A 22,431-nucleotide genomic window follows, 5' to 3' on the forward strand; every position below is an offset into this window, starting at 1 on the left:
ATCCCTCTACCGGAGCAGCTGTTTCAGCGGTCTGTTGTTCTACGTTGACGTGAGTCAGCGTACTTTTGGCATCCAAGGGCTGCTCTGTTGCAGTCATCTCAGTCTGTGTTGCCACCTCAGCTCTTCCAATAACCTTTGAGAGCTCCGAACCCCTTTCGTTTGAATATTGAAGTTCGTGTTCAAGTTTTTCCCATTTCAGAGTCCTGTCCTTCAGCATATGCAGGAGTTGGCTGACCGTTAACTCCTCTGATATCAGACGTTTTGTGTGCTCCTGCTCCATTTTCTCCATCAGCTGCTTCTGTTGTCTTTCCAGATTCTCCAACTCTATATCAAAGAACTCTTTCGTTGCATTCAACTCTTGCTCAAAACGGCGAAGCATTTGTTCTAATTGCTGTTGTAGTTTGAAATGGAGTTGAGTTCGAGCCCGGTGTCCCTCAGAAATGGGCACATCAGTAGACTTGCCAGACTCAGAATCCACAGTTAAACTATGTTGTTGTTGCTCAGTGGAATTCTGTGCTGAAACTTTGTCTTTTGCACCTGAGTTAGGCTTACCATCATCCGTTCCAGAGTCTGGGCCGACTATCTTCACCGAGTTCTCACTCGTTATTGTTTGTAGGAAATGCCAGTCCATATTCATTTTCCTAATCCACTCCCGTCCTAGTAGTGGAGGACCTCCTTCAGATATCACATATAAGTCCATTATTTGACTGTCTTCGCCCTTGTGGACCACTGCAACCTCTATTTTCCCGATGGGGTACACTCTTTGCCCCGTGTATGTTTTCAATATAATCCCCGTATCCTATAGGGGAATATGTTGGAATAACTTTCCGTAATCTTTCTTATTTATGACCGTCAATGCCGATCCAGTGTCCAATTCCAGTTTTACTTGGACTCCTTCTATCTGAAGAGTGACCCAAATTGTCTGGAGGTCTGCACCCTTACCAGCGTTGAGTATTCTTAAGCTAGCCAGTTCATTACAGCTTAAGCTAGCCAGTTCATTACTGCTAGCGTCTGAATCGGACTCCTGTTCGGTCACCTTGTGTACCTTTGCGTATTTTCCTTGCGGTGACTTCTTGTTGCTGGTCTTCTTCCCTGACCTGCATACTCTAGCTATATGTCCAAGCCTACCACAAGTTCTACATTCTTGGTTTTTAAACCAACACTGGTTCTGATCATGCGTTGTCTTTCCACAACGATAACATTTGCCAGAACTCACACCCAATTTGTGTGCACTGAGCTCCGGTGACCGTAGCTGCATTACTGCCGTGCCTCTCGCTGCGGCTTCGTGTGCTGCTGCCATAGTGACCGCCTTCTCAAGCGTCAGCTCATTCTCCTCGAGCAGTCGCTTTTGTGTATCCTGTTTAAATAAACCACACACAAATTTGTCTCGTAGTGCATCTGTCAGTCCCGTTCCAAACTGGCAATATTTCGCTAATTTACGCAATTCCAGCAAATATTCAGCATTGCTTTCATGCTGTAGCTGCCTTCTGTCGTAAAATTTAAATCGTTCCGCTAGCATCAGCGGCGTGGGGTTTAGATGATCTTTCAGGACAGTAACAATCTCATCGAACATCTTATCCGCCGGTTCATCTGGTGATAACAGGTGTTTCAATTGCCCGTATGTCTTCGCACCCATTAAATTTAATAATGTTAGAGCTTTATCTTGGTCACGAATTTTATTGGCCTTACAATAATTTTTTACTCTTTCAACATATATGGCCCAATCTTCGAGGTCACTATCAAAGGTGCTAATATTCCCGTGTTTAGGCATTGTAGATTTGCAATTTCTCAGATTTTCTTTTCTTTACTTGTTATCAAAGATGGTGGCTTCCCGCTCTTGCCGTCGTCCTCCGCCCACAAAATGGCGGTTTTCCCGCGCTTGGCGGTCTTCACCCGTCCCCCGGCGCCGTCTCCCTTCAGCCCCCGAGTGCGGCCCTTATCTTCTGTGCGATCGATAGCCCGCGCTGTGCACCGCGGCTCTCGCACCTTGAGCTTCTGCAGCCGCCGCGCCTTTCAGTCCTAGTGCGGCCCTTATCTTTGGTCCCGATCACTGGCCCGCGCTGCGCCTCGCACTTGAAGCGGCTCCCGGCCTCTGGCTCACCCGCTCGCGCGGCTCTTGCTCGCTCCCTCCCGGGCTCTGGCTTACCCACGAGGTTATGGAGGCTTCAGGGTCCTAATGCCTGTCGCTTCCAGTCGCTGGAAGCTGTCAGGATTTCTCCTGCCCTTCAGTTTTGAGTGGGGTGTTGAGGATTGAAACCTCTCTTCAACGTCCTGTCTTTGGACGAAGCCGCCGTGGAATAATTGCGGAGGGTTCGAACCGACTCGTCGCCAGTGTTAAGTATGTGTATTGTATTGAACAATTAACACAAAGACTTAAACGTATAACTCAAACAGGTCTTTACTGGTTGGAGGTAGGGACTGCACATAGGTCTTTACTTCATGCCCACAGGCGGGAACTGAGGGGAGATCAGTACCCACAGTACTATTTATACCCCATGGCCAGGAGTGGTACTGCGTATCACTACGCCCTACAAGTAGTGCAGTCCTGTCCATAGGTTCAAAGTAGCACACATATTACATACACAACCCCCGCTTCACACATGCCACCCATTACCTCAAATCACAGTCTCTTTGACCCATCCAGCCAGTTCCATTGCTTTGCCCCTTCCACCCCAAGCACACGCAGCACTTCCTCATCCGATAACATCCCATTGCCAACTGCCATCAATGCTTTATTGGGAATTCTAAAACCATCCAGGGGGAATGACGTGTTCATAGAATCATAGAAACTTATGACACAGAAGGAAGCCATTCGGCCCATCATTTCTGTCCCAGCTGAAATAGAGCTATCGAGCCTAATCCCACTTTCCAGCTCTTGGTCCGTAGCCCTGTAGGTTACGGCACTTCAACTGCATATCCAAGCACTTTTTTAATGTAATGAGGCTTTCTGCCTCTATAACCCTTTCAGGCATTGCGTTCCAGACCCCCACCACTCTTGGGTGAAAAAGATTCTCAACACCCCTCTAATACTTTTACCAATTACTTTAAATCTATGCCCCCTGGCTATTGACCTCTCTTCTAAGGGAAATAGATACTTCCGCTCCACTCTATCTAGGCCCCTCATAATTTTATACACCTCAGTCAAGTCTCCCCTCAGTCTACTCTGGTCCAAAGAAAACAACCCCAGCCTACCCAATCTTTCCTCAGAGCTAAAATTCTCCAGTCCCGGCAACATCACAGAAATCACAGAAATCCCACAGTGCAGATAGAGGCCATTTCGGCCCATCGAGCCTGCACCGACACATATCCCACCCGATCCCCGTGACCCCTACACCAACACATATCCCACCCTATCCCCGTATTTAATCCCCCTAACACTAAGGGTCAATTTATCATAGCCAATCAACCTAACCTGCACATCTTTGGACTGTGGGAGGAAACCAGAGCACCCGGAGAAAACCCACGCAAACACGGGGAGAATGTGCAAACTCCACACAGACAGTCACCCGAGGCCGGATTCGAACCCGGGTCCCTGGCGCTGTGAGGCAACAGTGCTAACCACTATGCCACATCCTCGTAAATCTCCTCTGTACAATCTCTAGTGCAATCACATCCTTCCTGTAATATGGTGACCAGAACTCTAGCTGTGGCCTAACTAGTGTTTTATACAATTCAAGCATAATCGCCCTGCTCTTACATTCTATGCCTCGGGTAATAAAGGAAAGTGCCTTCTTAACCACCTTATCTACCTGTCTGGCTACCTTCATGGTTCTGTGGACATGCACTCCAAGGTCCCTCTGTTCCTCTAAATTTCTCAGTATCCTACCATTTATTGTGTATTCCCTTGCCTTGTTAGCCCTCCCCAAATGCATTACCTCACACTTCTCCAGATTGAATTCCACTTGCCACTTTTCTGCCCACCTGACCAGTCCATTGATATCTTCCTGCAGTCTACAGCTTTCTTCCTCACTATCAAACACACGGCCAATTTCTGTATCATCTGCAAACTTTTAATCATGCCCCCTACACTGAAGTCTAAATCATTGATATATACCAAAAAAATAATGGGTTTACTACTGAGCCGTGCAGAACTCCACTGGAAACAGCCTTCCAGTCACAAAAACACCCGGCGATCATTACCCTTTGCTTCCTGCCACTGAACCAATTTTGGATCCAACTTGCCACTTCCCCTTGGATCCCATGGGCTTTTACTTTTCTGACCAGTCTGCCATGTGGGACCTTGTCAAAAGCCTCGCTAAAATCCATGTAGACTACATCAAACGCGATGCCCCCATCGACCCTACATGTTACCTCTTCAAAAAATTCATTCAAGTTAGTCAGACACGACCTTCCCTTCACAAATCCACGCTGACTCTCCTTGATTAATCCGTGTCTTTCTAAATGATGATTAATGCTGTCCCTCAGGATTCTTTCCAATAATTTGCCCACTACCGAGGTTAGGCTGAATGGCCTGTAATTACTCGGTCCATTCCTTTCTCCCTTTTTAAACAATGGTACAATGTTAGCAGTCCTCCGGCACCACACCTGTAGCCAAAGAGGATTGGAAAATGATGGTCAGAGTCTCTGCTATTTCCTCTCTTATTTCTCTTAACAGCCTTTTCAACCGGGCCTGGTGATATATCTACTTTCAAAGATGCTAAACCCCTTAATATTTCCTCTCTCACTATGTTTATCTCATCTAATATTTCACACTCCTGCTCCTTAACTACACTGTCTGCATCCTCCTTCTCTTTAGTAAAGACAGACACAAAGTATTCATTAAGAACCAAACCCACATCTTCCGCATCAGCACACAAGTTACCTTTTTGGTCTCTAATAGGCCCGACTCTTTCTTTAGTTATCTTCTTACTCGATGTATTTATAAATCATCTTTGGGTTTTCCTTGATTTTACTTGCCAATATTTTTTCATGCCCTCTCTTTGCTTTCCTAATTGGCTTTTTAATTCCACCCCTGCACTTCCTATACTCCTCTCAGCTTTCTGCAGTGTTTAGCTCTCAGTATCTGACATAAGCTTCCCTTTTTTTGCCTTACCCTACCCTTTTTGCCCCTTGATATCCAGAGGGCTCTGGATTTGGGAGTCCCACCCTTTTTCTTTTTGGGAACATATTTGCTCTGAACCCTCACGATCTCCACCTTGAATGCCTCCCACTGCTGTGACACTGATTTACCTTCAAGTAGCTGTTTCCAGTCCACTTTTGCTAAATCGCATCTCAGCTTAGTAAAACTGGCCTTTCCTCAATTAAGTACTTTTACTCCTAGTCTACCTTTTCCCTTTTCCGTAACTATGCTAAATCTAACTGAATTATGATTCCTACCACCAAAATGCTCTCCCACTGATACCCCTTCCACCTGCCCAGCTTCATTCCCTAAAACCAAGTCGAGAACCACGCCCTCCTTGTTGGGCTTGCTATGTACTGGTTAAAAAAGGTCTCCTGAATGCATTTTAAGAATTCTGCGTCCTGTATACCTTTTACACGGATTCTATCCCAGATAATATTGGGATAGTTGAAACCCCTGACTATTGCTGCCCTATTGTTTTTGCACTTCTCAGAAATTGGCCTACATATTTACTCTTCTATTTGGGGTCTACAGTACAGCCCCAGCAGTGTGATTGGCCCTTTTTTGTTCTTCAGTTCAACCCATACGGCCTCATTTGATGATCCTTCTAACATATCATCCCTCCTCACAGCTGTAATTGTTTCTTTAACCAATATTGTGACCCCCCTCCTTTTTTATCCCCCCTCTCTATCTCATTTGAAAATCCTGTAACCAGGAATGTTGAGCTGCCATTCCTGCCCTTCTTTCAGCCATGTCTCAGTAATAGCTATGATATCATACTTCCAAGTGTCTATCTGTGCCCTCAGCTCATCTGCCTCATTCCCTATACTCCTTGCATTGAAGTATATAACATTAAGCACTGCCAAACTCTTTTCTTGTCTATTTTCTAGCCTTTGTTTCCTCTGCATTCCAAGCTCACTTTCTAGTTTTCTGCCTTAAATTCCAGCTTTGCTTCTCCCCTTTCTGAAAATACTCTCAGGTTGACATTCCCCTGCCAAGCTAATTTAAACCCTCCCCAACAGCACTAGCAAACCGCCCCACGAGGATATTGTTCCAGGCCCTGTTGAGGTGCAACCCATTTGGCTTTTAAAAGGCCCACATCCCCCAGAACTGGTCCCAATGCCTCAGGAATCTAAAGCCCTCCCTCCTGCACCATCTCTCCAACCACACATTCATCTGCTCTATACTCCTATTTCAGTACTCACTAGCACATGGCACCGGGAGTAATCCAGAGATTGCTACCATTGTGGTCCTGTTTATTAATCTCTTTCCTAGCTCCCTAAAATCTGCTTGCAGGACCTCATCCCTCTTTCTACATATGCCATTGGTACTGAGATGGACCACAACATCTGGCTGTTCACCCTCCCCCCTCAGAATGTCCTGCTGCCACTCAGTGACATCCTTGACCCTGGCATCAGGGAGGCAACATACTATTCTGGAATAGTGTGCAGCGGAAGAAAGAACCTACAACAGTGAATATCTACAAACCCAAAGAGATCTGTATAAAAGCCCTCGGTCTGAGAGTATGTTTAGGACAGGAATGCCTGACAGACTCCTCAAGGTCCTCAGTTCAGGGCATTGCCATTTAAACCCATCATCTAAAAACAGAAGTGTGTGTCCATCAGAAAATATTTATAGTTGTGGTTTATCAGAGAAACACTGAAAGTGCAGCAAGAGGAACTGAGTGAGGCAAAACGTCTCATTTCTCTAACAGCCTCTCACACATTCTTCAAAGACAAGAAGTTCATCCAGCTGGTGACATGGAGCTAGACAATTATCAAAATCTCAATGATTTTTGTCCTGATCAACTAATAGGAGGCAGAGGAAAACAGGAGGAGTTGCAGCCAGGTACACATCAGTGATCTGATCATTATTGTAGAGTTCATTCAGTTTGAGTTAATTAGCTCGAATTTATTAACACATTCAGATCAATTAACAACAGTGAAAAGGTCATTTCTCGTTGATTGGGAGAGCGTGTTGTCAGGAAATTCCACCTCTTCACAAAAACTGATGGATTTAGATCTGAACTGTGAAATAAAGCAGTGGGGTCAGAAACCCCCCGTGACCATCCCTTTAACTGATGGTGTTGTTAACACACAGTGAAATAAAGCAGTGGGGTCAGAAACCCCCCGTGACCATCCCTTTAACTGATGGTGTTGTTTGCTCACACTGAAATCTGCGAGGAAGGTGATGATGTAAAGATGCTGGATGAGGGATGGTGAAATGTTGAAGAAATGATGAGGACAGAGGGGTGAGATGAACAAATGGTCTTTATTCCTTGTACCCTGCAGATTACCTGAGTAAATGATATTTTGTGCCTGTTGTTTGTAACTGTCCATAACTTGCGCCGCTTCAGTTTCCTGCCCAGTTTAGCTCTCTAATCTGCTGTTGATGAATGTTCTTGTACTGAAGAAATGTGTGTTCGAGAGACCCAATGGTGCAAAGTTTAAAACATTCCAGTGTTGACAACAACACTCGGCTCCTCTGCCTCTTCTCCAGGTCCAAACGAGAAAAGGTTTGGAGCTTTTTTCACAAGACGGTTTCCTCTAATTCTTGCAGTGATGACTTTCACTTACACTTTGCAGAGCGTGGTGTCCGATCAACAGAGCCTGTCCGAGGAAAATGGTCACCTCTGATCATCTACATTCTCCTGGGTCTCTCCATCCTGCTGTCTGTAGTGATTCTTGGCACTGCAGTTATACTGTGTAAGTTTTGTGATATTTGAAACTATGGAACTTACTGTTGTGAATTCTGCAATGAGAGTTAACAAAGCTAATTCAGAGCTGTGCATGAATTAGCATGCATTAATAATGTAGGTATCGGGCCAGAATTTGCTGAAACAATAACTGTGTGAAAAACGCACGCCATTATTAACGTACAAATTGGCCGACATCTTGTGGCGAGGAAGAGATACCCTGTGAATTGCAAATCGCCAGAGGTTGCTGGACGATTTGCGCCGATCCGCCGTTAGCCTCGCAAAAACTGTATCTCGCCCTTAACCTCCCCATGAGTTTCCTGAAGTTTCTGCATTTGCCCATAATTGTCCATTAAACCCAGCTCAGAAAATTAAGTCTAGTAATTAACGGCATAGGTTATCTTTTAAAATTGTGATTATTGTTAATGAGTGCCAGTCAACCTCTCTGGCCCAGAAAGTGAACAATTGAACTGTGAAGTCTCATTCCTTCAGGTCGTGAATTGTTTTTGGAGATTTTACAAATGTTAAATTTTAAATTTAAATGTTTTTCTTACTTTTCCTTCCTTTCTCTTTCTCCTCTCTCTCTTAATCCAATCTATTGTTGGCATTGAATTCACCCTCTTCTCAGTCATTCCTAGTTCATTTTTCAATCCTTAAATCTCATTGGTTAAGGAGCTACACTGGTGGTCCCGTCGTTCACTAAGGTCTCAGATGCCCCGTTGCCCTCGAACTTCCAGCAAGTTATGGAGCAAAAAACCTTTGAGCTGAAGGGGGCAGGAAAAGTCTAACTAATGGCGCACACTGCCAGTTGCCTCACTCCAGCAAGATTTGGCCCAATATTAATTCAGTAGTGGGACTGGGGATCAATAATAGTAAAGGTGATCCTACTCGACAGTGTGGGGTAGGACACATAACAACACCTTTAGTAAATACAGGCTCACTGATCTAACAGTGAATTGGACACATCTTTAGACTCCTGGGGAGGGTTTGAAGCTCCTTACTGCATTAGAGAAAAGACACACATATTAGGGGGACTTTTACCTCCTTCGGCCCAGCAGTAACTAGACAGGATGGGAGTTAAAATCCAAGCGGTAAACTTCCTCTTCTTTCACTGGCCTGCAGACATCTTAATGCTGCTGTTTTCTTGGGCAGTTGAGACTCTTGTTTGACTCAGGCGGGAGCCTCATGAATAAATGTAATTCGGAGTCCTGTGATGTACAAAGAACCCAAAGCTATTTTAATAGCTGACTGGACGGAGCCTGCGTTCAGTAGAACTGTGACAGCAAGAAGCAGAGGCCACGTGAGCCGCCTAGACTAATCCCACTGCTCCTCGCTCCCCGCACTCTTTAATCTTCCTCTTTTTCAAGCAACTGTCTAATTGACTTTTAAAAGGATTTACGAGGGTAGAAATTCTGATCTGTGGGAATGTGGAGAACTGCAAGGTGACTGGTGATTGTTATTAGTGTGGAGTCCAGATCAGCAGAATTTCCACCCCTTTCAGCTCCCCTGGGAAACTGTGCTTAATTGAAGGGCTGCCCCGCTTAGACCCGTAGGCAAATCTCAGAGAAGTGTAGAAATAATAAGGTAATAATAGTAGGGGATTTCAACTTCAATATTAACTGGGATAGTCAGAGTGTGAAAGGCTTAGAGGGTGCGGAATTCTTAAAGTGCATCCAGGAGAGCTCTTTGAGCCAGCATGTAGAAAGTCTTACAAGAGAGGGGGCGGTACTGGACCTAATTCTAGGGAATGTAGCCGGGCAAGTGGTAGAAGTGTCAGTAGGAGAGCATTTTGGTGACAGTGACCATAATTCGGTGAGATTTAAGGTAGTCATGGAAAAGGAAAAAGATGGACCGGAAATAAAGGTTCTAAATTGGGGGAAGGCCGATTTTAATATGATAAGGCAGGATCTGGCCAAAGTGGACTGGGATCAGCAACTTGTAGGAAAATTCACATCAGAGCAGTGGGAGACTTTCAGAAAGGAAATAGAGAGAGTACAACACCAACATGTTCCGTAACGGTCAAGGGTGGGACTAACAAGCCCAGGGAACCCTGGATGTCAAGGGATATACGAGAATGGATTAGGAAAAAAAGGAAGGCTTTTGGCAGATACAAAGGACTAAGAACATTGGAAGCCCTAGAGGAGTATAGAAAGTGCAGGGGGGTACTTAAAAAGAAATTCGGAGAGCGAAGAGGGGCATTAAAAAGCACTGGCAGGCAAAATAAAGGAAAATCACAAGGTGTTTTATAAGTATATTAAGGGCAAGAGGATAACCAGGGAAAGAGTAGGGACAATTAGGGAGCAAAGTGGCAATCTGTGTGTAGAGCCGGAAGATGCGGGTGTGGTTTTAAATGAATATTTTGCATCTGTGTTCACTATGGAGAAGGACGATGTAGGCATAGAAATCGGGCAGGGGGATTGTGATATACTTGAACAAATTAGTATTGAGAGGGAGGAGGTACTAGCGGTTTTAGTGGGCTTAAAAGTGGATAAATACCGAGGCCCAGACGAGATGTATCCCAAGCTGCTGTGTGAGGCAAGGGAGGAGATTGCAGGGGCTCTGACACAAATTTTCAGATCCTCTCTGGCCACAGGGGATGTGCCAGAGGACTGGAGAACAGCTAACGTAGTACCATTATTCAAGAAGGGTAATAGAGATACACCAGGGTATTACAGGCCAGTGAGTCTAACATCAGTGGTAGGGAAATTATTGAAAAAAATTCTGAGGGACAGAATTAGTCTCCACTTGGAGAGGCAAGGATTAATCAAGTATAGTCAGCATGGCGTTGTCAGGGGGAGATCATGCCTAACCAATTTGATTGAATTTTTCGAGGGGTTGACTAGGTGCATGGATGAGGGTAGTGCAGTTGATGTAGTCTACATGGACTTCAGTAAGGCTTTTGACAAAGTCCCGCATGGGAGACTGGTCAAGAAGTTAAGAGCCCATGGGATCCAGGGCAATTTGTCACATTGGGTCCAAAATTGGCTTAGTGGCAGGAGGCAGAGGTTGAAGGTCGAAGGTTGTTTTTGTGACTGGAAGCCTGTGTCGAGTGGTGTACCGCAGGGATCGGTGCTGGGTCCTTTGCTGTTTGTAGTGTACATTAATGATTTAGATATGAATGTAGGAGGTATGATCAGTAAGTTTGCAGAAGACACGAAAATTGGTGGAGTGGTAAATAGCGAGGAGGGAAGCCTCAGGCTACAGGATGATATAGACGGGTTGGTCAGATGGGCAGAACAGTGGCAAATGGAATTTAACCCTGAAAAGTGGGAGGTGATGCATTTTGGGAGGACTAACAAGGCAAGGGAATACACAATGAATGGTAGGACCCTCGGAAGGACAGAGGATCAGAGGGACCTTGGCGTGCATGTACATAGATCCCTGAAGGCAGCAGGACAGGTAGATAAGATGGTTAAAAAGGTATATGGGATACTTGCCTTCATTAGCCGAGGCTTAGAATATAAGAGCAGGGAGGTTATGATGGAGCTTTACAAAACACTCGTTAGGCCACAGCTGGATGTATATTTATAAACTCAGGGATATACCTGTTTATACACTGTATGAATGGAACCGCGTTTATGTGTTCAACCATAAATGTATTTTGATGCTTTGGCAACATAAGATGTACCTTATCATGCCAATAAAGCGATTTGTATTGTATTGTATTGTGTGCAGTTCTGGTCGCCACACTATAGGAAGGATGTGATTGCATTGGAGAGGGTGCAGAGGAGATTCACCAGGATGTTACCTGGGCTGGAGTGCTGCAGCTATGAAGAGAGACTGGACAGGCTGGGGTTGTTTTCCTTAGAGCAGAGAAGACTGAGGGGGGACCTGATTGAGGTGTATAAAATTATGAGGGGCATAGATAGGGTAGATAGAAAGGAACGTTTCCCCTCAGTAGAGGGGTCAATAACCAGGGGGCATACTTTCAAGGTAAGGGGCAGGAGGTTTAGAGGGAATTTGAAGAATAGTTCTTCACCCAGAGGGTGGTTGGAATCTGGAACTCACTGCCTGAAAGGGTGGTACAGGCAGGAACTCTCACAACATTCAAGAAGCATTTACAGGAGCACTTGAAACGCCATAGCATATAAGGCTACGGACCGTGTGCTGGAAAATGGGATTAGAATAGATAGCGCTTGATGGCCGGTGCAGACACAATGGGCCGAAGGGCCGATTTCTGTGCTGTATAACTCTATGACCTGCCCCGTTACATCGCACTGAATGCGGACATGTCTGGGGCTTTCCAGGACTCGCCCAGGAATTGTGTCCATGGTGTCCCTCATAGACCCAGTGGCAGGCACGATGATGAGAATGAGCGACGGTTCAGTTTGTGCTGGAGAAGTTCCATGAATAATGAACACAGAGGTGATTGATCCTGAAAGGATCGATTACCTTCACAGAGTTTATCCTCTATTCCCTGCAGAGCAGGGCAGCAATTTCAAACACTTATCTTTGGATTTGGGCCTCTGGGCCCCATCATGAAGTTTAAGGGAGCCACTCCAACATCCACCTCCTCAGTGGGGCGAACACCTCCATTGGGGAACTACAGCTGTCTGTGCCCACCTTGGATATCCCAATGACCCCATCCACAGGATTTGGGAGAGGATCAAGGAGACAGAAAAAGAGCAGCGAGAAGTCCCGCCCCGCTTCACTTCTGGCCACTCAACAGGGTCATTGGAAGCTTTGGGCTGAGGAATTTAATCTCCATTCCCTTGTGTGTTTTCCATGTCACTCCAGACCCAAGCCCATTACTTCTATCTCCATTTTTTTCTCCTAGCTCCTCTCTTCTCTCCTGTCTACTCCCCTTCCTGTCATCCAGTCATGTCACCTTTCATTGATCAAATCACAATTCCTGCTCCAACCCAGTCTACTCTCCTGGTACTGTGACATGTTTGTATCCCCTTTGGATAAGCCCACAGCTTTCCTCTGTGCCTCTCTCGAAGGGTCTATTGAGGAACCCGTCACTGCCTCTTGACAAGCAGCAACCCTATCTGCCTCATCCTTCTCTTGCTTCACACATAGTGCACCCCCGGGGAAACCTCGCCAACCACCTTCCCATCCCGATTATAACAACAATAGCAACAACTTACATAAGAACATAAGAAGATCAGGAGTCGGCCACACGGCCCCTCGAGCCTGCTCCACCATTCAATAAGATCATGGCTGATCATCGACCTCAACTCCACTTTCCTGCCCCATCTCCATATCCCTTGATTCCCCATGAGTCCAAAAATCTATCTATCTCAGCCTTGAATGTACTCATAGACTCAGCATTCACAGCCCTCTGGAGCAGAGAATTCCAAAGATTCACAACCCTCTGAATGAAGAAATTCCTCCTCATCTCAGTCTTAAATGGCCTACCCCTTATCCTGAGACTGTGACCCCTGGTTTTAGACACTCCAGCCAGGGGTAACAGCCTCTCAGCATCTACCCTGTCAATCTCCTTCAGAATCTTGTATGTTTCAATGAGATCACCTCTCATTCCTCTAAACTCCAGAGAGTATCGGCCCATTCTACACAATCTCTCATCATAGGACAGCCCTCTCATTCCAGGAATCAATCTAGTGAACCTTCGTTGCACCGCCTCCAAGGCAAGTATATCCTTCCTTAGATAACGAGAGCAGAACTGTGCACAGTGCTCCAGGTGTGGTCTTACCAAGGCCCTGTACAATTGTAGCAAGACTTCCTTATTCTTATACTCCAACCCCCTTGCAATAAAGGCCAACATGTCATTTGTCCTCCTTATTGCTTGCTGTACCTGCATGCTAATTTTCTGTGTTTCTGACACAAGGACACCCAAATCTCTCTGAACACCAACATTTGAAAGTTTCTCACCATTTAAAAATTATTCTGTTTTTCTATTCTTCCTACCAAAGTGAATAACCTCACATTTCCCTACATTATACTCCATCTGCCACCTTACTGCCCACTCACTCAGTCTACCTATATCCCTTTGCAGACTCTCTGTGTTCTCCTCACAGCTTACTGTCCCACCGAGCTTTGTATCGTCAGCAAACTTGGATACGTTACATTCGGTCCCTTCATCTAGATTTCCCTTTCATAAAACCATGTTGCCTCAGCCTAATCATGTTATGATTTTCTAAGTGCCCTGATACCACTTCCTTAACAATGGTTTCCAACATTTTCCCGACGACTGATGTCAGGCTAACTGGCCTGTAGTTCCCTGTTTTTTCTCTCCCTCCTTTCTTGAATAGGTGTACAACTTGTACTTATACTGCACCTTTAACATAGTAAAGTATCCCAAGATGCTTCACAAGAGTGTCATAAAACAAAATTTGACACCGAGCCACATAAGGACATATTAGGGCAGGTGACCAATAGCTTGGTCAAAGAGGCACGTTATAAGGAGCTTCTTAAAGGAAGAAGGAGAGGTTGAGAGGTTGAGAGGTGTAGGCAGGAAATTCCAGAGCTTAGGGCCTAGACAGCTGAAGGCACGGCCTCCAATGGTTTCGCAATTAAAATCAGGGCTGTTCAAGAGGCCAGGATGAGAATTTTAAAATCGAGGCATTGCTTAACCAGGAGCCAACATAGGTCAGAGAGCACAGGGGTGATGGGTGAACGGGACTTAGTGCAAGTTAGGACACGGGCAGCCGACTCTGATCTCAAGTTTACGTCGGGTAGAATGTGGGCGGCCAGCCAGGAGTGCATTGGAATAGTCAAGTCTTGAGGTAACAAAGTCATGGATGAGGGTTTCAGCAACAGATGAGTTGAGGCCGGGGTGGAGACGGGTGATGTAATGGAGGTGGAAATAGGCGGTCTCAGTTATGGTGTGGATATGTGGTTGGAAGGTGGTCGGAAGCTCATTTCAGGGTCAAGCATGAAACCAACTTTGCGAACAGTGTTGTTCAGCCTCTGACAGATGCTCGGGAGAGGAATGGAGTCAGTGGCTAGGGAATGGAGTTTGTGGTGGGGACCGAAGACAAAGACTTTGTTCTTCCCAATATTTAAATGGAGGAATTTTCTGCTCATTCAATACTGGATATCAAATAAGCAGTCTAACAATTTAGGGACAGTGGAGGGGTCGAGAGAAGTGGTGGTGAGATAGAGCTGGATGTCATCAGCATACATGCGGAATCTGATTTGTTTTCAGATGATGTCGCTGAGGGGCAGCATGTAGATGAGAAATAGAAAGGGGCCAAGGATAGATCCTTGGGGGGGCACCACAGGTAACGATGTGGGAGTGGGAAGAGAAGCCATTGCAGGTGATTCTCTGGCTATGATTAGATAGATAAGAATTGAGCCAGGCAGAGTGCATTCCCACCCAGCTGGACGATGGTGGAGAGGGGCTGGAGGAGGTTGGAGGAGTTCACCGTGTCAAAGGCTGCAGACAAGTCAAGAAGGAAGAGGAGGGATAGTTTACCTTTGTCACAGTTATAAAGGATGCCATTTGTGACTTTGATAAGAGCCGTTTCGGGACTGTGGCAGAGCGGGAACCTGATTGGAGGGATTCAAACATGGAGTAGCGGGAAAGATGGGCACAGATTTGGGAGGCGACAACACGTTCAAGGACTTTGGAGGGAAAAGGGAGGTTGGAGATGGGGCGGTAGTTTGCAAGGACAGAGGGGTCAAGGGTTTGTTTTTTGATGAGACGGATGATAATGGCAGATTTGAAGGAGAGGGGGACTGTACCTGAGGAGAGAGAACCGTTAACAATATCCACTAACATGGGAGCCAGAAAAGGAAGTTGTATGGTCAACAGTTTAGTAGGAATAGGATGGAGGGAGCAGGAAATGGGCCTCATGGACAAGATCAGTGCGGAGGGGTCATGAGGAGAGATCAGAGAGAAACTGGAGAAAGATGCGAGTTCAGGGCTAGGGCAGGGGGGATCCTTAGAGGAAGCTTGGCCTGGGGAAGGAAGCGAAGTGGCAGGGGCATGGTCTCAACCTAAGAGGCAAAGAAGTCCATGAGCTCCTCGCACTTGTTGTTGGAGGTGACGGTGGAGGAGACAGGGGAGAGGGGTTTAAGTAGATGGTTTGCAGTAGAGAAAAGAAGTCAGGGGGTTATCTTTGCATTCCAGAATGATCCTGGAATAGTGAGCAGATTTGTCAGACAAGAGCAGGACCTGATATATATTGTCCAGTCAGATCTGGTGGTGAATGGCTAAACCAGTTGTCCACCATATCCGTTTAAGTCTGCATCCCTTCAACGAAAGGTTGCAGATAAGGGCCATACCAGGGGGAACGGTTAGGGTGAGCGAGAGTAATGGTTTTAATAGGGACAAGGACATCAAAGTTGGTGGTGAGGGTGTGGTTGAGCAGATCGGTAGTTGCTGAAATGTCCTGGTGAATGGAGGGCCAAAGGCGGGACAGTTTGGATTTCGTAACTGCAGTTGCAAGTGATTTGGGTGAGAGTATTTTCTCAGAGTGAAGTGAACACAGAAGGAAGTAGTGTTGGTGGGGGAGGCTCGGGGGGGGGGCGGGAGTGGGGGGAGGGTGAAAGTGGGATGTGGGTGGAGAGCAATACATGGAAGTAGTCAGAGATGGCCTTATCTGTGATTGACACGATACAAGTAGCGAGGCCACGAGAGATGGTAAGATCAAAGGGGTGGCCGTGAATATGGGTTGGGGAGTTTACATGGAGGGAGAGATTAAGGGAGGATAGGAGGATAGTGAGCTCAGAGGAGAGAGAGCATGCTGAATTGAGATGGAGGTTGAAATCACCGAGGATGAGAAATCGCTTGGTGCAGAGGCTGAGGGAGGAAAGCAGTGAAGATATCTCGGTGATAACATTTTTATGGTACTTGGGTGGGCGGTAGAGAATGAGAATTTTAAATGAGAGGTGAGGAGGTGGAACAAGGTGAGAAGCTCAAAGGAGGAGAAAGTGGCGGAGGAGTAGGGGGACACACCAAGGTGTGATTTGGTGATGAAAGCCACATCGCCACCACGGCAGTCTGAGCAGGGCCAGTGGTGGAAGGTATGGCCAGGCAGGGAGGCTTCATTTAGGGGGGGAGGTGTCATCACCCCTCAGCCAGGTTTCTGTCAAGGCCATGATGGCGATGCAATCATCCACGATAAGCTCATGGATGGTAAGGGCCTTGTTCACAAGTGAACGGACATTCTGGAGGGAGATGCAAAGATTGCTGATCCCCTGCCAGAATCCACAGGGTCAGCACTGGGAGGGGTGAGTTGGACGGGGAGGAGATTGGCAAGATTAGCCCCCAGCGGGCGCGCTGAGCGGGAAGGTTGGTGAGAGAGTTGGAGCAGACGGGGTTGCTGCTTGTGAGGAGGCAGCGACGAGTGCCTCGATGGGCCCTTCGCAGGATTCCAAGAGAGGCACAGAGGGAAGCTGTAGGCTTCTCTAGGAGGGAGTCAAGCCGGGGACGGTGGAAGGAGAGTAAGAAGGCCGAAGTGTAATGAAGGGTTGGGGTAATGATTTGGGAGGGCAAAGTACCCGAGAGAGGAGAAATGAAAGGCAACAGGATAGAGCACTCAAGGATGGGTAGACAGAAAAAAAAGTGGGAATAAAAAGTGGAAATAGAAGTGATCGGCTGGTGAATGGACACAGGGAAAACTCAAGTTTCATAGGCTTGGTTATGTCGCAATTATTGGGATACATATTTCCTGGTAGTAACAGGTAAAAGATAGGAGACAATAGGAGGGTGTTCAGAGTCAAAGTCAAAGGTCCTGTGGAAGGATAAAGTTAACGTAGATAGGGTAGAGTCGGCATGGAGCTTCGACGAAATGTGCTCCAAGTTCGAGTGAAATCCAGAAGCTATTCGAAGGGTAGAGAATTGGAGGAGGGAGGTTATTTCCATGGGAATGAAGATCCAGGAGATGTGCAGAATCGGTTGCGGAGCCGAAAGTTGATGGCAAAGTTGGAGGTCACCGTAGATGAGAGCAGAGGAGAAAAGTAACCAACTAGCCAGAAACTAACAAAGCTGAAAAACCAGTGCTCACCTCACACAATACTGCCCCCTTATACTTCGCCTGTAGATGAACATTCACTGCCCCTCCACACCTCCCTCCAGAATGTCCACTCGCTCGTGAACAAGGCCCTTGTCATCCACGACCTTATTGTGGATGGTTGCATTGACTTCATGGCTTTGACTGAAACTCGGCTCAGCGGTGGTGAGACTTTGCCCCTTACTGAAGCCTCCCTGCCGGATTTTCCTTCCACCACGTGCCCCACCCAAGCTGCCATGGTAGTGGTGTGGCTCTTACCACCAAATTACACCTTGGTCTCTCCCGCTATTTGTCTGATACCTTCTCCTCCTTCGACCGCCTCACCTCACTCCACACCTCGTCTCTTTTAGAATTTGTCTTCTCTACCAACCCCACCCAAGCCCAGTGCCGAGTTTCTCATTGAGATAGACATCCTTCTTTCCCCTCTCAGTATCTGCATGGAACACTTTCTCATTCTTGGTGATTTCAATCTCCATCTCATCTATCCTCACCCTATTTCCTCTCAATTCACTGCCTGCCCGTCCTCCCCAAACCTCTCCCTCCATAGAAATTCTCTCCCCATAACCACGGCCAGACACTTGATCTTTCCATCTCATGAAGCCTCCCACTTCCATGGTCTTGATCGCTGATTAGGTCATTTCCGACCCCTTCCTTGCACCTCCTAACTCCCTTCCAACCCCACTACCTTCTGCATCCATTCCTGAAAAAAACTCTCCTCCAAGTTACTGACAACTGCACTTTGAAACTGCCAACTGTCTAGACATTAGTTCTGCACTCACCATGATACTTCTGCAGCTAACGATCTGCTCAAACAGAAACTCACCTCCACATTTGATGGTCTTGTCCCCAACAAAACTATTACTCGCTCCTGCCCGCATCATTCCCCCTGACATGACCCTCACCTTTGCTCCTTCAAGTGCAAGGGACACAGATTGAGCATATTTGGCCCACAACTAGTTTAGCCATCCATCACCAGATTTGGCAGGAACAGATCAAGTGCTATCGGACCTCACTCTCCTCTGCCAAAGCCACCCACTACTCCAGGATCACCCTGAATGGCAAATATAAACTGGTTTCTTTTCTCCACTATCAACCATCTCCTGAAACCCCTCTCCCATGCCCACTCCTTCCTCAAATGCAACAAACAGTACGAAGAGCTCATGGATTTCTTCGTCATTAAGATTGAGACCATCTGTTCAGCTGCCTCTGCTGCTTCCGTACCTTCCCCTAGCACACCGGGCCAAACCTGCCCCCAGGCTCTTCCCTTACCGAGTGCTGATCCTGTGTCTTTGTCTAGTTTCTCTCCTATCTCCCCTGCTGCACTCTCTGATCTCATCTTGTCCATGAGACCCATCCCCTGCTCTCTTGACACCCTTCCCACCAAACTGCTAACCACCCAACTTCCCTTCCTGCCGCCATGCTAATTGACATAAATGGCATAGTGGTTAGCACTGTTGCCTCACAGCGCCAGGGACCCGGGTTCGAATCCGGCCTCGGGCGACTGTCTGTGTGGAGTTTGCACATTCTCCCCGTGTTTGCGTGGGTTTCCTCCGGGTGCTCCGGTTTCCTCCCACAGTCCAAAGATGTGCGGGTTAGGTTGATTGGCTATGATAAATTGACCCTTAGTGTTAGGGGGATTAAATACGTGGGGTTACGGGGATAGGGTGGGATATGTGTTGGTGTAGGGGTTACGGGGATCGGGTGGGATATGTGCCGGTGCAGGCTCGATGGGCCGAAATGGCCTCTATCTGCACTGTGAGGTTTCTGTGATTTCTGTGATTCTCTCTCCACATGTACTGACCACCTATCAAAACTGCTTTTGAGTGACCTGTAGCTGGACAGCAGAGAGGGGAGCAGCAGAGAGGGAGAAGCAAAGGGGTGAGCAGCAGAGTGGGCAGCAGAGGGGGCACTACCCGCAACACAGGACGTACAGGCAGAGGCTGAGTTTCCTTGACATGTCCGAACAGCAGTGTTTCAGGAGGCTCAGGTTGTTGTGTCAGGTGGTGGCAGACATCTGCAGCCTGTTAGAAGAAGACCTGCTCCCTTCTGGACCTGGTTGCCACCAGAGGCTGTAAAAGTGACCACAGCCCTCAACCTTTTTGCCTCCAGATCCTTCCAGGGCACTGCTGGAGACATATCCAGGGTCTCCCAGTTGGCGGCCCATAAATATATAAGACAGATGACCGATGGCCTGTTTGATATGGCTGGCAATTGTGTCAACATCGCCTGAGATGATGCCAGTCAGAATGAGCGGGCGCTTGGGTTTGCATCTCTGGCTGGCTTCCCACAGGTGCAGGACATCATCGACTGCACACGCATGGCAATATGTGCACCCCAGATCAACCAGGAGTATTCATCACTGCAAGGGCTTCCAATCCATCAATGTGCAGCTGCTGTGCGCGCAAGATTCCCGGGGAGCTGCCATGGTGCTTTCATCCTGCGGTAGTCCAGGCTCCCTGATGTCTTAGGACCTGCAAGCAGACTTAAGGCGTGGCTGCTAGGAGACAAAGGCCATCCACTTCTAATTTGGCTGCTAACACCAGTGAGAAATCCACCAATGAAGCCCAAGTGCAGTACAACAAAAGAAAATGACCCCCAAATGTGTCACTTAGCAAGCAATCGGCATACTCAAGATGCGCTTCAGGTGCCTGGACAGATCTGGAGGCGCCCTTCAGAACGCACCAGCCTGGGTGTCCAGAATGATCGTAGTGTGCTGCGCTCTGCACATCATTGTGTAGGATAGGAACCACAGGAGGAACAAGGCACTGAGTGCACACTGTCTACAGGCGGATCCGAGGAGGAAGAGCAAGAGGAATATGGCAACCCCAATGCAGCACCAGCCACTCACATTGCTGTCCGGGTGCCAGGGATTCCCTTATAGCTATAAGGTTCAGTTAGATGCCAGCACTGGACCAATGTAGCAATCACACCAACAGCCACTCTCCTCACTCCTCTCCGCAATCTCACTAAAACAAAGCAGTCCTATAAACAACCAATCACCCATTGCACATCCATTGATCCCTGTCAATTCATGTCTTCCCATTCATCAAGAAGCAACTGAAAAGGTGAGTTGCTCTGAGTGCTGTTGGAGTTTTGCTAAGTGGGAGAAAAATCATTTAAGTGTATTTTGTGAATTTTAGTGTGTTAAGAAGTCAATTATTTGAAGTAAGTTTAATTTTTTAAGGGTTTTTTAAACTCTTGGGCAGTTTAAACAGGAAGTAGAATCTGGGTATAAAAGGGGAGGGGCTAGTGCAGTGCACAGAGTGCTTTGTGCATTGAGTGCTGTTGGAGTTTTGCTAAGTGGGAGAGTTCGGATAAGTGGGAGGTGAGGGTGTGTTTTTTGCTCTGTTTTGTTCCCCACTCCCAGGCTTAGACAGCACTGCGGAGGTGGAGCAGCGAGACGAGTCAACCAAACAGGCTCCACAGACAGTATTCAAGGAGGAGGTTGGTGATCAGCTGGTTGGTTGGTTTTCTTCCTTCTCTTCTCTTTTATACCTTTAAGTTGGTAAGTCCTATTGAATAGTGGTGTGATATTATCATATATATCCGGGCAGGGTTTTCATAACTAATAATAAGAAATTAAATTAATTATATAGAATGGAGCAGGTGATGTGTTACTGTTGCGAGATGTGGGAGCCGGTGAACCCCATTGAGGCTCACGGTGATTACATCTGCGACAAGTGTTTGCTGCTAGAGGAACTCAAGTTCCATGTTATGGAGCTTAAGACCGAGCTTCAGACACTGCGACACATCAGGGAGGGGGAGAAGTTCCTGGACTCTATGTTTCAGGAGATGGTCACACCTATGAAGTTAATTACTGCAGATGTAGTCCGTGCTCAGGGACAGGATGGTGTGACTACGAGTGAGGAAGGTACAGGGATCCAGGATGTAGTGTTGAAGGAGACACAGCCCTTGTTCTTGTCCAGCAGGATCGAGGTTCTTACTCCCTGTGAGGGCGGGAGCGGGGACTGCAGGGAGGATGAGCAACCTGGCCACAGCACCGTGGTACAGGGGGCCATTCAAGTGGAGGGAGTAAAAAGAAATGTTGTAGTGGTAGGGGATAGTATCATTAGGGGGATAGATAGGGTTCTCTGCAGTCAAGAGCGGGAGTCCCGAAGGCTGTGTTGCCTGCCTGGTGCCAGGGTTAAGGACATCTCTTCTGGACTGGAAAGAAACTTGGAGTGGGAGGGGGAGGATCCAGTTGTCATGGTCCATGTTGGTACAAACGACGTAGATAGGACAAGGAAGACGGTTCTATTAAAGGAGTATGAGCAGCTAGGGGTCAAATTAAAAAACAGAACCTCAAGGGTAATAATCTCTGGGTTATTACCTGAGCCACGAGCGAATTTGGCTAGGATAAATAAAATTAAAGTGTTAAATGCGTGGCTCAAAGACTGGTGTGGGAGAAATGGGTTTTGCTTCTTGGGACACTGGCACCAGTACTGGGACAGGAGGGAGCTGTTCTGTTGGGACGGACTCCACTTGGCCAGTGCTGGGACTAGAGTCCTGGCGAATCATATAACTAGGGCTGTAGAGAGGGCTTTAAACTAATTAGTGGGGGGGAGGTTTCTAGAGAGCAAATAATAGAAATGACAACAGAGAAGGTCATAGACTTAAGTAGCAGTGGGGGAATTAAAAAACAGAATGTGTCAGGAAGGGACAGAAGGTATGGAGTAAAAAGTAAAGTCCTAAAAAGGGAAAAAACAGGAACTAAGTGTTACAAAACATATTTG

General features: G+C 47.0%; 1 protein-coding gene across 1 annotated transcript in view; it reads left to right on the plus strand.

Moving 5' to 3' along the window:
* Positions 1 to 6,788: 6,788 nt before the first annotated feature.
* Positions 6,789 to 22,431, plus strand: part of LOC147097574 (CD209 antigen-like protein C) — a 73,916-nt gene continuing 58,273 nt past the window's right edge. Inside the window, exons 1-2 of the mRNA XM_085971521.1 lie at positions 6,789 to 6,928; positions 7,666 to 7,785. Of these exons, the coding sequence (XP_085827647.1) occupies positions 6,841 to 6,928; positions 7,666 to 7,785 (208 nt within the window). The 5' untranslated portion in view covers positions 6,789 to 6,840. The remainder of the gene's footprint in view (positions 6,929 to 7,665; positions 7,786 to 22,431) is intronic.

The sequence above is a fragment of the Somniosus microcephalus genome, chromosome 31, assembly GCF_052327205.1.
Source record: "Somniosus microcephalus isolate GS21.2 chromosome 31, FLI_Smic_1.0, whole genome shotgun sequence".
NCBI lineage: Eukaryota > Metazoa > Chordata > Chondrichthyes > Squaliformes > Somniosidae > Somniosus > Somniosus microcephalus.